Source organism: Cornus florida, unplaced genomic scaffold (assembly GCF_030987335.1).
Source record: "Cornus florida cultivar Cherokee Brave unplaced genomic scaffold, ASM3098733v1 CherokeeBrave_3.0.0_Hap2_Chr06, whole genome shotgun sequence".
Classification (NCBI taxonomy): Eukaryota; Viridiplantae; Streptophyta; class Magnoliopsida; order Cornales; family Cornaceae; genus Cornus; species Cornus florida.
Window position 1 is genome coordinate 101,157,224 of NW_026775576.1, and position 14,690 is coordinate 101,171,913.

The 14,690-nt window shown below is 31.4% G+C and overlaps 1 protein-coding gene across 2 annotated transcripts; it reads left to right on the plus strand.

Moving 5' to 3' along the window:
- Positions 1 to 1,397: 1,397 nt before the first annotated feature.
- Positions 1,398 to 3,723, plus strand: LOC132313384 (protein LURP-one-related 15-like). Of its 2 annotated transcripts, none has more exons than XM_059812126.1 (3): positions 1,398 to 1,803; positions 1,937 to 2,164; positions 3,394 to 3,723. In XM_059812126.1, the coding sequence occupies exons 1-3, from the start codon at positions 1,558 to 1,560 to the stop codon at positions 3,532 to 3,534; spliced, it is 615 nt and encodes a 204-aa protein (XP_059668109.1). In that variant the 5' UTR covers positions 1,398 to 1,557; the 3' UTR covers positions 3,535 to 3,723. The 2 variants fall into 2 exon arrangements, with proteins under 2 accessions (XP_059668109.1, XP_059668110.1); XM_059812127.1 differs by having other exon boundaries at positions 1,937 to 2,080.
- The last annotated feature ends 10,967 nt before the right edge of the window (positions 3,724 to 14,690 follow it).

The following is a 14,690-nucleotide window of genomic DNA, read 5'->3' on the forward strand; positions in this document are numbered from 1 at the left end:
AGCTAACTCGCCTATTCATTTGGTTTGCAGTGCTACTACCGAAGGAAGTAAAAGTCGTTGTATCGTGGGAGATAAACGTCACTGAGTCCATTAGCACTATAGGGGGGCGAATCTGTCTTAAGGAAATAGAATCAAATTCTAGCCTGGACTTCTAATCAGGTTCTTTTATCTTATAGTTTTATTTTATTATATTCAACTATATAATAAAAGAAATTATTTATATATATATATATATATATATATATATATATATATATATATATATATATTAGTAGTGTTTAATTGCTTCCTAGGAGTAAGAAATTTTATACTCATTTTTAATTGTAGCCTTAGGATCTAATCCTACGGTAATTAGTTAATTGATTTTTATTTTCTTCATTTTAAGAAACTTACATTTTCTTTCCAAACCATTAAAGAAAAATTACATAATTAGACAATTTATTAAAGAAAACAAAAATAAAATAATTTGGCTACTTTTTTGTCTGGGTTTCTCTGTCTAGTAAAAAAAACACTTCCCCATCACTATCGATTGAATTAACCGAAACCAAATAAAATTAATCAAAAGAGATAAATAAATGGCCATTAAATAAAGATTGCTTGAGAAGTATTGATTATAATCAAAACTCAAATTTCAAGATTGATCCATATTTTATACTCAACTTAATAAAATATTTTGAATTTGTTCAATAACTAATTTAGAATTAGGAGACTACTATTGGCTTTATAATTTTTTTAAAAAGATCCTGCAAAACAAGTCTTAATATATTATTATATACCTATCTAAATGTTCTTGATGTTTTTTTTTTTTTTTTTTTTGGTAAATTAAATATTTAAAGTGTTGATCGGTAAAAGCATGCCAAAATATGTATAATATGATTGCAAATCCCTAGTTTTTTCATAATTTATCAATAGAATTGATAAAGTGTGGAAAAAAACTAAAAATGATGGACTTTTAATTTTAAATTAATTATACTTCGTCTCAGTGGCTGCTTGCGAATTTGGCAAAAAAATAGCCAAATTATTTTATTCTTGTTTCCTTTAATAAATTGTCTAATTTTCATTTTCTTTAATGATATTTAATGGTATGGAAAGAAAATGGAAGTTTCTTAAAATAAAAAAAATAAAAGTCAATTAATTAATTGCCGTAGGATTAGATCCTAAGGCTATAATTAAAAGTGAGTGCAAAATTTTTTGCTCCCAGGGAGCAATTGAACACTACTGATATATATATATATATATTTAGTCATTATAATTTTACATAATATTTAAGTAAATAATACTATAGAATATGGTCTATAGATCACATATTTTGGATAACACATCACAACCAAAGATGACTAAAATGCGTGGTTTATACTCTCATCCATTGACTTGGTCCCTTGAACAATTCTTGATATCTATTGTTATCAATCAATTAATTGCCAATTTTCCTAGCAACTTGCTACGCACACAGACCATGATTTTTTATAAGAACTTGAGGCGAAATCACCCAAGACTAAGACTAAAAACACAAGTCCTTAATTAGCTCGAGATCTCTCTTTTTGTGTTTGTGTGATCATGGCACAACCAAGCTATGCACCACTAGCCAACCCTATATCGATCATAGGCCCTCAGTTTTGCGTTCCTAACCCTGTTGATCTTGCAATTGTTAGAAAAATGTTGGCCATAACCGATGGTAACTTCGTCGTTACAGATCTTAATGACAACTTAATGTTCAAACTAAAAGAAAAAATAATGGCCATTCACGACCGTCTTGTCCTACTTGATGCTGCTGGAAAACCTATTGTCACTCTGCAAGAGAAGGTTCGTTAATTAAAATTCAATCACTTTTAGTACTCTTTGTTTACATATATATATATATATAATTTATATATGTGTATATATACTTTGTTTTTACACACGGTAGTTGGTGGACAAACTTTTTTGGCATATGCAGATATGGACTGCACACAGCAGATGGCAAGTTTTTAGGGGAGATAGCAAAGACCCTGCAGATCTGCTCTTTAGTGCTAAGACATCTTCAATCATTCAACTTAAAACGAAATTAAATGTATACTTAGCTAATAACACAGCAGAGGAGGTATGTGATTTCAAGGTTGAGGGCAGTTGGTTTGAGAGATCTTGTGTTATTTACGCTGGAGAATCTACCAATATTATCGCCCAAGTAACTTGCTTGTCTAATGTAGTTTTTTCTTTTTCTTTTTGTTTTTTCCAACAAACTATTAGATGAAATTGCAAGTAATTTAAACCTAAATAAAATTCAGAGTATAAAATTCCCACTGCGAATTAAATCATGGATTCCACACAAGGGTTGGGATTGTTCCATTTACACGTTAAGATATATGTTGACTCTAGTATAAATTTAAATTAAAGATACCTTTAAGAATTGATAAATGGATAATTATTAATCTAATCATTTCTAACCAAATGATTAATATTATTTTAACTATTGTTACACTTTTATTTTACTTACAAAATTTATTTTATAAATTCGTATGTGTCTTCAGTTACTTTTTAAGGCATGGTGGTAGACAATTAATACTTGAACAATGATACTATTTGCCTTTTACTGAACCCACAGTTATATCGGTTCAGTCTAAAAATGACAACTCTTGACCTATAGTATAGAGAACTATATAGCATTGAATTAAACTTATTTGAATTTTTTTTGAAATAATAGTGAGTGTTTTAATAAGTAAAGTTTGAATTTTTAAATGAAAATGTTTCAATCAATGTATCTTTTAAGTCACTAGACCAATTTTAATGTATAAAGATCGAATTTTTGAAAGAAAATGAGAGTTTTAAATTAAACTTATTCGAGTTCACTTTGAAATCACAGAGAATGTTTTAATGTGTAAAGATTGAATCTTAAAATGAAAATACCTCAATTAAGACACATTTTAAGTCACTAGACCATTTTAATGTATAAAGATTGAATATTTGAAAGAAAATGAGAGTTTTGAGTTAAACTTATTCAAGTTCCATTTGAAGTCACAAAGAGTACTTTAATGAATAAAAATTGAATCTTTGAACAAAAATACCACAATCAAAGTACCTTTTAAGTCACTGGACCTTTTTAATGTATAAAGATTGAATCTTTGAAAGAAAAATAGAGTTCTGAGTTAAACTTATTCGATTTCTCTCTGAAGTCACAAAAAGTATTTTAATGAGTAAAGATTAAATCTTTAAGAAAAAATACCACAATCAATGTACCTTTTAAGTCACTAGACCGTATTGTAGATTGTATCATACAACTCTTGAAATTATTAACACACTGTATAGCGGGGTGATCAATCCATTGTTTGATGAGGCATGGTGGACCTTGATTATTCATGGTATTTCTGTTTGATCATGTTGTGCACGAAATTGATCATAATTGTGGCATAAATGCAGATGCACAAGAAACACACAGTTGAGAGTGTCTTGCTTGGAAAGGACAAGTTTATGGTGACTGTGTATCCTAACGTGGATTATGCCTTCATAGTTGCTCTTATCGTGATCCTTGATGATATCAACAAAGCGGGTGAGAGTTGATTTTTAATAAGTCATCACCCACTAGGGTTTCTAGCTCTACTGTATTCTCATATATATATATATATATATATATATATATATATATAGTTTGTAATTCCCTAAAATTCCCATCTAGAAGATCATAATGGGAATGCTTTGTATGATTGCGTAAATAAAAATACATGCATACCGTGTTGTATTCCATTTTTACCATATATATATAGTTGCTGTGAGTGAAGTCACTAAATACACGATTCATCAAATTCATGAAAGCTGCTGGAGCCTTGGTCAAACCAAATGCCATCACCAGAAACTCGTAATGGTCATACCGTGTACAGAAAGCGGTTTTAGATATATCCTCATCCTTAACCCTTAACTGATAATAACCAAATCTCAAATCAATCTTTGAAAAGCATGTCGCTCCCTTCAAGTGATCAAACAAGTCATCAATTCTAGGTAAAAGATACCTGTTCTTGATCGTAGCGTGATTCAACTTACGATAATCGATGCAAAGTCTCAAAGACCCATCATTCTTCTTTGCAAAAAGAACCAGTGCTCCCCATGGTAAAGCAGTAAAACGAATAAAACCCTTAACTTTCAAATCATCTAGCTGACCTTTCAGCTCATTTAACTTTACCGGTGCCAAACGGTACGGTACCATTGAGATGGGTGTTGTACTAGGAATGACATCAATATGCTAATTGACGAGGATATGAGTTTGGGCCGTTAAAAATATTAAAGAAAGTTCGTGAAAGCATTCTTGAAAGTATTGGAGTATGGGATTAATGTATGTGAAGGTTTGTTGATTGACTTGTTGCAGATGAGAAGTGCTTGCTAAGTGCTTGTTGTTGAGTTGTTGTTTGCTTTGATTGTGCATGCATGGTCGTAGGTCGTTAAATCCTACTCTTGTCCCATGATTCGATGTAACTAGGGGCCTTAGGTAAAAAATAAAAAGTAGCTTTTTCATATCATAATATGCAATATATTAATTATTAAATAATAATTAATTAAAAATCATCCTTCTTATTTTTTGAGATGCAAACTTACTAATTAAATTCTTATATTTAAGTGTGTTTAAATCTAATTGGACCATTTTCTACTAATAAATATTTTTTTCAGGATCATATATATTTGTGGGAATAGTCTTAGAATATGATTTTCGATTACTTGTTTTACTTTCTTCCAATTTTTTTTGTTATTTTTTATCATTATTGTGAATCAAGTCACTGGTATTTCTTTCTTTTAGTATTGTATAATCTTCTAATTCTTTTAGATGATTTGATTGTTCATTTGCTGAACTTTCACTTAAATTTTTTGTTAGGTTTTAATTATTAGTTGTAACAAATTTATCAATAGCTCCATTTTGAGATTGAATTAGTTTATATATTCTTATCTTTTTTTTAAAGTTTTTTAAATCCGGATTCATACTTTCTAGTAGATATATTAAAAAAATATAGGTAAAAATAGTCACAAGACTCACAACTCACAAACAAATATACAAATATATGAAAAATATAGATATATACAAATTTATAATAACAAAAGTTAGTAAAACTAAAAAATAATTAAAGAAAAAGAACAATATAACCTAATTTAGAAAGCCCCAATTCAACGTTGCTGCAAATTCTTCATTAAAAGAAAAGTGCGTTCAAATTAAAATTTGAGACTAATGAATATTGAGTCAATAAGAAAGAAAGTTATAAAGTTGTAAAGAGGGAGGACTGAGAAGGGAGATCATGACTTGTAACTCGTAAGTAACTTGTTGAGTTTGCTGAGAGAAGAGAGAAATCAGAGGATTAGGAATAAGAAAAAATAAATGAATAAAGTAAAATAAAAATCTAGAAATCGGAGGATTAGATAATATGGAAAGTTTCTTCCTTCCCCGTACAATGGCTAAATATTTATTATGATACAACTTATCAAAAAAATATTAAATATATATAGTACTAGTGTAAAAAAAAAAGAATAATAATAAATAAAATAAAATTTTAATGAGATATTTTAGGAGATAAATAAAAAAAAAAAAAGAGATATTTTAGGAGATAAATAATTTCTGTCGGTTAAAATTTAATGAAATGGCGAAAAAAGAAGAATTCTTTTAGGTGATAAATTTTTTAGAATTAATGTTCAATAAGGAAACAATTACAATATATCATATACAAGACAACTATAATATTTTAGGACCTTTTTATTAGTTGGAGCCACCTATGGAGCCACCTAAGGCCGCCTAAGGCTTGAGCCGCCCTTGGTGATTGAGAACTAGTTGCAATATTGCAAGAAAAACACTACTGTTTGCACTGTGAGCGTGAAAAAGTGATATTGTAAATTATTTATAAGACTTGAAATTAAAGTGATATTTTAAATTATTTATAAGACTTGAAATTAAAGTAGATAAATGGAGGTTTTTTTTTTTTTTTTTTTTTGGAAATGTAAACTTATAATAACTACTTAATTTTCTCTAAAAGTTTTCTAGTCTTGCAAGAAGCACTATAATTTTTATTTTATTTTTTCTCTCATCCATTTTACTTTTTTCTACTTGCACTTTTAAATATTTATTTTTTCCATCAAATGCAGTCGAATTAATTATCTTAAAATGTAACTTAACTTTAACGAGAAGCAGCCATCCATTTGATGCAATTGTAAATATAACTTCATATATATATATATATATATATGCTACAAGTAAGTTTTGGCTGGTTATGTAAATGGAATGTTGGTAATGGAATGAGCTGTATCGAAAGATGCTTTGTAATTTGCTTGTATTCTCGGTCGGGTCATAGACTTTTGGGTTCGTGTTAGGTTATGTCAAAAGAAGTCAAAAAGGGTTTAGACCTTTTACAGTTTAATGGACACTCAGAGTTTGTCCACTTAACATCACTCCTTAAAGTAGTGCTTGTCGAATCAGGGACGATAACGATCGCCCTTCATTTCTCTACCTCACAAATTCACATCACTCTCTTCGTAAGAACTTCCAACTCTGTCTTGATTAAAATTCATTTGACAGCCAAACATGTTTAAAAAACAAAACGCTTATTTCGTAGATCAAGTGAGCTCAGGACCGGCTCGGGCCATAGGCAATTTAAGTAATCTCTTAAGGCTCCAGTCAATTGAAAATTCACAAAATTTAAAAAAAAATTATATTATGCTATACTATAATTATTTTTTAATATTATTCAACTCTAATAAATATAAAAAATTTATACTAGGTCTCAAAGATTTATAATCTAAAATAACTTTTAATTTTTTTTCTCTCTCCCCACTCCTTTCGATTTTATATTAGGCCTCAAATATTTATAGCCTAAAATTACTTCTTTTATTTTTCTCTCTCCCCTCATTCATTTCGATTTTATATTAGGCCTAAAATATTTATATCCTAAAATAACTTCTTTTTTTTCGCTTTTATCTATCCACCCTCGTTTCCATTGAACTCTAATTGATACATAAATTTAATATTGGCCTCAAAAGATTTACATCCTTAATTATATGACTTTTTTTTCCTCCCTTTTTCTACTGTCATTCCCATTTTACAATAAATCCTAACCAATATAGAAATTTAATATTAGGCCCCAAAATCTTTTTTTCTCCCTCTCATTCACGTTTTTTACACTAGCACTAAAAACATTTTTGGGTAAGTTACGCCAATAGTAAAATATTAAATATCTATTTAACGTTGTTGTTTGAAAAAAATGGCAAAAACTTTCCATATATATATTATGTTTTATCTTCTTCTTTTCAACAAGTCTTATTCTCCTACCCTAATTACAAGTTTATAGTTGTTATGAACGCATTTTTATTCTATTGAAAAATTTGTAGAAATATTGAATTTGGGTTTTCTAAATCGTGTATATATATTTGTATATTTTGTTTTTGAGTTATGACTAATTTTATTTATATTGTTGAAAAAATCACTTTTTATTTTTCACCCAAGCCCCCAAACTAGATTGAGCCGCCCCTAAATGAGCCAACCAACATCCGTTCATGGTGAGTAAAATGTTCATTAACACGTGTCACAAATAAGTTCAATAAGACTAGTGATCTAACATGACTTCTTGATTATGAATTATTAAAATTTATAGTAAATATTTTCTTTTCTTTTTTTAATAATGTTGCGAAATTAAACAGAAAATACAAGAAAAAAATAAAAAACACACACACAACAAGAGCACATAAATTTTACATTGGTTCACTCAAAATTCAAGGCTACATTTAATGGGTTGCGGAGAGAGTGTCTCACACTAGGACTAGATAACAAGTACAAAAATTACCAAAATATCCTCCAAATAATTCGGGCCGGGAACAAGCCCCCGAATCTTCATCTTCGGGCGGGGGGCTCTGCCACGTTGCGACCTCGGCAACTTATCACGAAGTTAGTGTTGGGATTTATATGCCCTGGCATAGCAAATTCCTATCTAGATTGTATTGACATATGTTCCTGACATATCTGAAATATTTATGATTTATATAATTGGTGAATTCAATGTATTATGTTTCGATTCACTATGAAATTGATAGTGTCCAGTTAATTACAAGAAATATTTATATATATGTATGTGATGACAATCAATGCATGATATATAAATAGTAATTATAAATTGTTCATAGTCGGTAATTATGGATGGACTCATAATTAATTAAGACTTGAACTGGATCCGCGTTAGGTTGAGATATATTGCGAGAGCCGTCGTATGCAATTACTCCCTATTACCGTCATGGCATTTGACTCTTAAGCATGAGAAAAGTATAGACTCTTTTATTAATTAATAATTACTTTGATTTGTTCGGCGGATTCTTCGGGATCCTTAGACCGACACTTTGGGTAGTTATGTAATTAATAGTTAGAGGGTTATATTTTCAATATTTGCATCATTGCTACTTGTATTTATTTTGTATTGATTATGGTTGATCACAAAGTAAATTCGAAGGCCTTCGTGTGTTTTTAGACAAAATGATTTATTATATATTTATTTATTTAAATTATTATTTTTGTCAAACAAATGTTTTATTGTGATCGAGCCAGAAATAATCAAAGGTACCAAAATAAATATATTAATTAAGTAGTCGGATTGATGGCTATATTTATCCGATAACTAATTATGCATAGAGGGGTCAAAGTGCAATATTGACTTAGAGGTTATTTATTATTTAATTGGAGTTCAATTAATTTCTTTTAGTGGAGTAGAAATTAATTTATGAATTAATTGAATTGGGTCCATGGACCGGGCCAATTATTAATTCATTGTAGCCAATAAAATAATAGGCCCAATGGATTCTCACTCATAGCCCAACTTGATATTGGAATCATATTAGATTTGAGACATATGAATTAGAGATGGAGAAGGATTTGTTGTTTCCTTTTCTTTATTTTTATGTTGCCTATAAATATACATGGTCTATGTATATTTTAGGGGGTGATTTTTATGAGAAGGAAAAAGGAATAAATTTTCTCTCTCTAGAAAATTAGGGTTTATGTTCTCATCTAATGGAGGCTCCCACAAGCCTAGTTTTCCAAGGTCATTCAAGGAGGCTTATGAGTGATTCCTAAAGGCAAGACCATTACCAAGAAGATGGAGATCTATGAAAAAGATGTCTAGCAAAAGGGATCTACAATAAGTGAGAACATTCACTTTAGAGGAGAGATCTGAGGTTTACTCAAACCTTGATGTAAGTATTCAATCTTTTAGTTGAATAATACATCATATTTTATTTTATTTTTTGCATAAAACTTGTCTCTATGTGATGAATCAAGATCTATGAATTTAAATCCCTCGAAAAGTTTTTAAAACTAGCACGTTTCCCAACAGTGGTATCAGAGCATGGTTTGATTCATTACTAGAGATCATGATTTTATGAAAATCATCATTCATGGATCCAAAATTATATTCATATATATATTTTTATTGATGTATGTTGATGTATGATTTAATATGTTGATATATATTGATACATAATGATGTATGAATAATTGTGAATGAATGATGATGTATGGTTGGGCCATGGATGAAGCTTATAGGTTAAATTAATGTAATTTTATCTTTGGATGAATGTAATTAAGGCTTTGATTTAGCCGTTTGAAAGTTCAATGATGTAATTTAATTTTTTCCATTGTATTTCAAATTGTAAATATTTTTAAAGCCATGTAATCTTCGTCAAAGGATGCTATGAAGCTTCAAGAAGGTCCAAAAGGGTTAAATTATGCTTCAGTAATTTTCTGGAATTTTTTGGAATTTTTCTGGAATTTTTTGAGGCTTAATTTAATTTTCTGGCATTTTTTTTGGATTTTTTGGAATTTTTTCGGCGTTTTTCCGGTGGCCGGAGCTTCGCCGACGGCGAGAAGGGGCGTCGGAGGTGGCCCGGATCAGGTGTGGCGTCAAGATGGTGAGCCTGGCGCGTGTTCCACACGCGCCAGGAGAGTGCACATGCTGGCGCGTGCATTGCACGCGCCAGCCAAGGGAGCTTGACCTCCACGCGCGTGAAGGCGTGTGGAGGCGCGTCCCACGCGCCCCAGGCTCGTGGGAGCACGTGAGTGTGCATTCCACGGGCCCCAGGCGCGTGCCGGCGCGTGGGAGCACGTGGGAGCACGTGCAGCTTGCCCTAGGCGCGTGCCAGCGCGTGTGAGGTCCTCCGGGCTCGTTTCAAGCGGCGTTTTGCTTCTCCTGACGCGTACAAGCTTCCTATGGGTGTTTACAGACAGTTGAAGGATGCCCGTACAGCAAGAATAGTTTTTAAATGTTAAAAGCTGAATCCATTGGCCATTTAATTTGCTTTATCTGTCATTTATTGTTGTATGTGATGCATGAAATAATTAATTGCTAATTATTATTGTTCATGCATTGGATCCATGATATTTATTTAAATGGCTTGATTTATATTAATTAAATTATGAAAATTAATTGGATTAGATTACTAATTAATTTGAGGGCACTTATTGGGAAACGAAAAATTATTTTTGTAAATTATTTTTAAAGTGTGCTTCAAATTAAATATTAGTGAATCGTTTAAAGTCCAAATATTTTCTAAATTTAATGGGATTAAAATCAAGACGTTTTGCATGCATTATATCATGTAAATGAATAAAATGAAAACCCTAATTATGAATGATTAAAAATTGAGTGGGAGCGGGGATTTTTATACATTGCCCCATGGCCTTTGTTATTAACACCATTGTAATTAGATCTTCAAAAATAAGGCCCCACGCATGATTTGAAGAGTCTTAATATTACAAGAATGGTTGTCTCATGAAAATAAAAATATTAAATGTTCATTGTAATTAGATCTTTAAAAATAAGGCCCTACGCATGATTTAAAGAGTCTAGATTATAATGACAATATATTTAATGTTTTATTTTTCGTTAGAGCATTAATAATGTTATACACTCAATCTAAAATCAATAGTGTTAGCTCCCCAACGGAGTGGTCTACACTAGGTGATTTTAGAAAGGCTAAACATAATCGGGAGTCATTTCATATAGATAGACAAGGCATTGTCTTAAGAGATATGGAGATGATGGGATTTGCCCGCCAATAGCAATAATGAACTTCGCCAACCGAATAAGTTATTGGTGTATTGGTTATCCGATTTTTCATGCAGTGGTTAAGGGACCCACATACTATTTTAATGGAAGTGCTCACCTAATAGTAAATGAATCTCAACAATAGTAATAATGAACTCCTCCAACAGGATAAGTTATTGACATATTGATTGGTTGATTTATTATGCTACAGAGTTGAGGGACCCGCATTAATTAAAAGGGATTGTTCACCAATAATGATAATGATCTCTTATTCGATTGAGATTTATTGTATTATGTGGTTAACAAGCTCATTTTAATTTTAAATATGCATGACATTATTAATAGTTCACCTTGCATATTGTATGAATGCATTTATATTCAGATTAATTATGTCTAATCCAGTTTATCTACTTGCTTACATATTCTATGATATTGGACCTTATTTATAATGACTGGAAAATGAGCTTAGATATTTTATTCACAACGTAAGGGTACAAATGTATTTACTACTCCTAAACCTAATCCTTTTACTTTAAGATACCCAAGAGAACATTAATGCTTTGAATAAGTGAAATAACGCAAATGAGATGACTTGGTGCAATATTCTAGAGTTTACCTCGAATACGCTCCAAAGCTAACATTTACATTATTTTATTTTCTTTAAGCATCATGTTAAATATCAATAAGATGTTTTGGTGAGATTAGATAGAGAGTATGCTGAAGTACTATATCAGACTTGAATAGCATCAAGATAGCCTAAGGAACTCCAGTATGAAATCGAATTTTGGAAAATGATTGTTTATTATTTAAAATTAGCTGGAGATCAATAGGGCTGACTTGGGTGGTAAGTTTCAAGTTAACATGATTATTGCCTTGTTACCAAACTCGTTCGACTCTGTTAGAGTGAATTAAATAAAGAATCAGTTTGAGTTCACACTCGCTGATATTCTTATAGAATTGGTAACAGATGAAGGGATAATCAAGAGTATGGGCGTTCCTATCAATCTAACCTAGTCTATACCATCTTCTTCTAGGCCCAAGTGGACGGGCAAAGCAAAGAAGAAGGATGATAATAGGACTAGACTAGCACAAAACATGGGTATTCAAAAAGGTTAAAGGGAATAAGGCAGTGTAGGTTGAGGGCGAAGAAACCTGTTTCTTTTGTCGCTAACTAAAACACTAAAGGACGAACTGTTTAAAGCAATGACGTGGCATAGGAAAATATATATTTAATCATTGAGCCATGTTATGTGGTTGCGTCTATTAATTCCTGATGGATAGATTCTGGAGCCACTAAACATGTTTGCAATTTATTGTAAGGATTTCAGGAATCCAGAAGCCTTGATGATATGGATATATATTTATCTTTTGACCTGATGCCAAGGTTGTAGTTAAGTCAGTGGGAGTATTACATCTGAAATTAGAGAGTATGAGGATATTAGTATTAGAGAACTATCTTTATGCACAGAAGTGAAACACAATCTCATTCTTATTTCACTTTTGGTTTATAAAAACTGTGTTGTTATTTTGTAAAACTGGTTTTATAAAATTGAAGAGATATGCGATTGCTTCTGGTGCATTGAAAGATGGTTAATATACTATAATCACAAACTCTTAAGATTTGCAGGATGTAGAAACTAATGTTGCATCTTCTAGATTGAATGTTAAGAAAAAAAAAATTGTTATTCCTGACTCATTGTATTTTTAGTGTCTATTTTTTGGTTGTTATCAATCAAAATAAGATTCAAAGATTGGTCAAAGAAGGTTTATTACCTAGTAAGGTAGGGGAGCCTAAACCAAACTTGTGAACCCTGTTTTGAAGGATAGATAACTCTTAGGGCTTAATCAACCAGATGAAATAGACATAAAGGACAATTGGAGTCGGTACACACTGACACGTGTGGTCTTATGAACATCCAAGCAAGATTACTCATGTTTTGGATAAGTTTATCTGATGCAACACAAGTCTTAAACTCTTGGTATTTTCTGAGAAGGTTAAGACTGATGTGGAACACATATTAGGTAAACTTATCAAGACACTTCGATCTGATCGAGGATATGAGTATTTCTTGGGATAGTGCAAAGACTATATGGTCAATGAGGGTATTATGTACCAGTTTTCCGCAATTGACGCTAAATGTATTTAGGTGTCAAATAGGAATAACAGAATTCCACTTAACATGGGTAGATCTATGATCAGCTATGCAACATTATCTCTTTCATTTAAGAGTTTAGCGTTAATGACATCGATGCACATTATGAACTGCATTCCATCTTAGTCTGTCTCAAGGATACCGTTGAGCTATGTTTTTTTTACTAAATATTAGTTTGAATCATATGCACATATGGGGTAGTCTTGCACATGTGCGCTTGATATGAACAAGTAAGTTGGAAGCAGATCATAGGCATGCTAGATTTGATAGCTACTCTAAATGTCACTAGGATAGATTATTTTATGATCTCAAAGATAAAAGTTAATTGTTTTCACTCACTGTTTATCTATAGGAGAATCATATTATGAATCACATACCTAGTAGCATAATGTTAGAGAATTTGGTATGAGTACCAGATGTACCACATGTGAACACACTTATTATAGAGATTGAGAATAATATATGAATTCCCTATTGATGCGTTAGCATCATCTACTACACAGATTCTTGCATCGGTACATTGATGTAGTGGGAGGATTATTATCCAATTCGACAGAATCATGTTTTTAGGTGAGACCATTATGGACATCCCTGTTAAACATGAGTTGGACCCAGTAAGCTACACGGAAGCGTGAACCGATGTGGATACAGATCGTTTTGGTGAGTTACTATGAAATCAGAGTTGGAATCTATGTATTCTAATAAATTCTGGGATCTTGTAGAACTTTCTAGTAGGGTGATTCCTATGGAAGGCAAGTTAATCTACAAAAAGATACCAGAAGATTTCTTAGTGAATAAATCATGAGTGTACAAGGGAATGTCATTATTTTTCTTAATTCTATATATTGATGACATCCTACTCATTTATAATGACGTGGAAGTTTTGTCATCAATTAAAAGGTAGTTGTTCAATTACTTTTAAATGAAGGAATTTCAAGATGTAAGCTATATTCCTAGGATCAAGCTTTTGCAAGATCAGGTTAAAAGGAAAATAGGCTTATCTTAATAATCCTACATTGATAAAGTTTTGACCAGGTTTGGTATGCATAACTCAAAGAATGAGTTCTTGCTTTATTGATATGGATCGCTCTCTCTAGTAACTAGTTTTTCAAGACTAGCAGAGGAGATTGAGCAAATGAGACTGGAACAATATGTTTCGGCATATGAGAGTCTCATATATGCCATGGTCTATACCAAACAGGACATCCGCTACATAGTAGGGATAGTCAGTAGAGATCAGTCCAATACTGGCCTTGACAACTGGTCTATTGTGAAAAATATCATTAAGTACCTAAGGAGAACCAATGATATCATATTCATTTATGGATGTGATGATATGGTCCTAGTCAGGTATGCTAGTTCTGATTTTCAATCAGAAGTAGATACTATGAGGTTCATAACTTAGTGTATGTTCACTTAATGGAAGGGAAATCAGTTGGTAGATTATCAAGCAGATTTCAACTGTTGACTCAAACCTACAGGTGGTGTATATTGCAGCCTTAAAAGTGGCAAT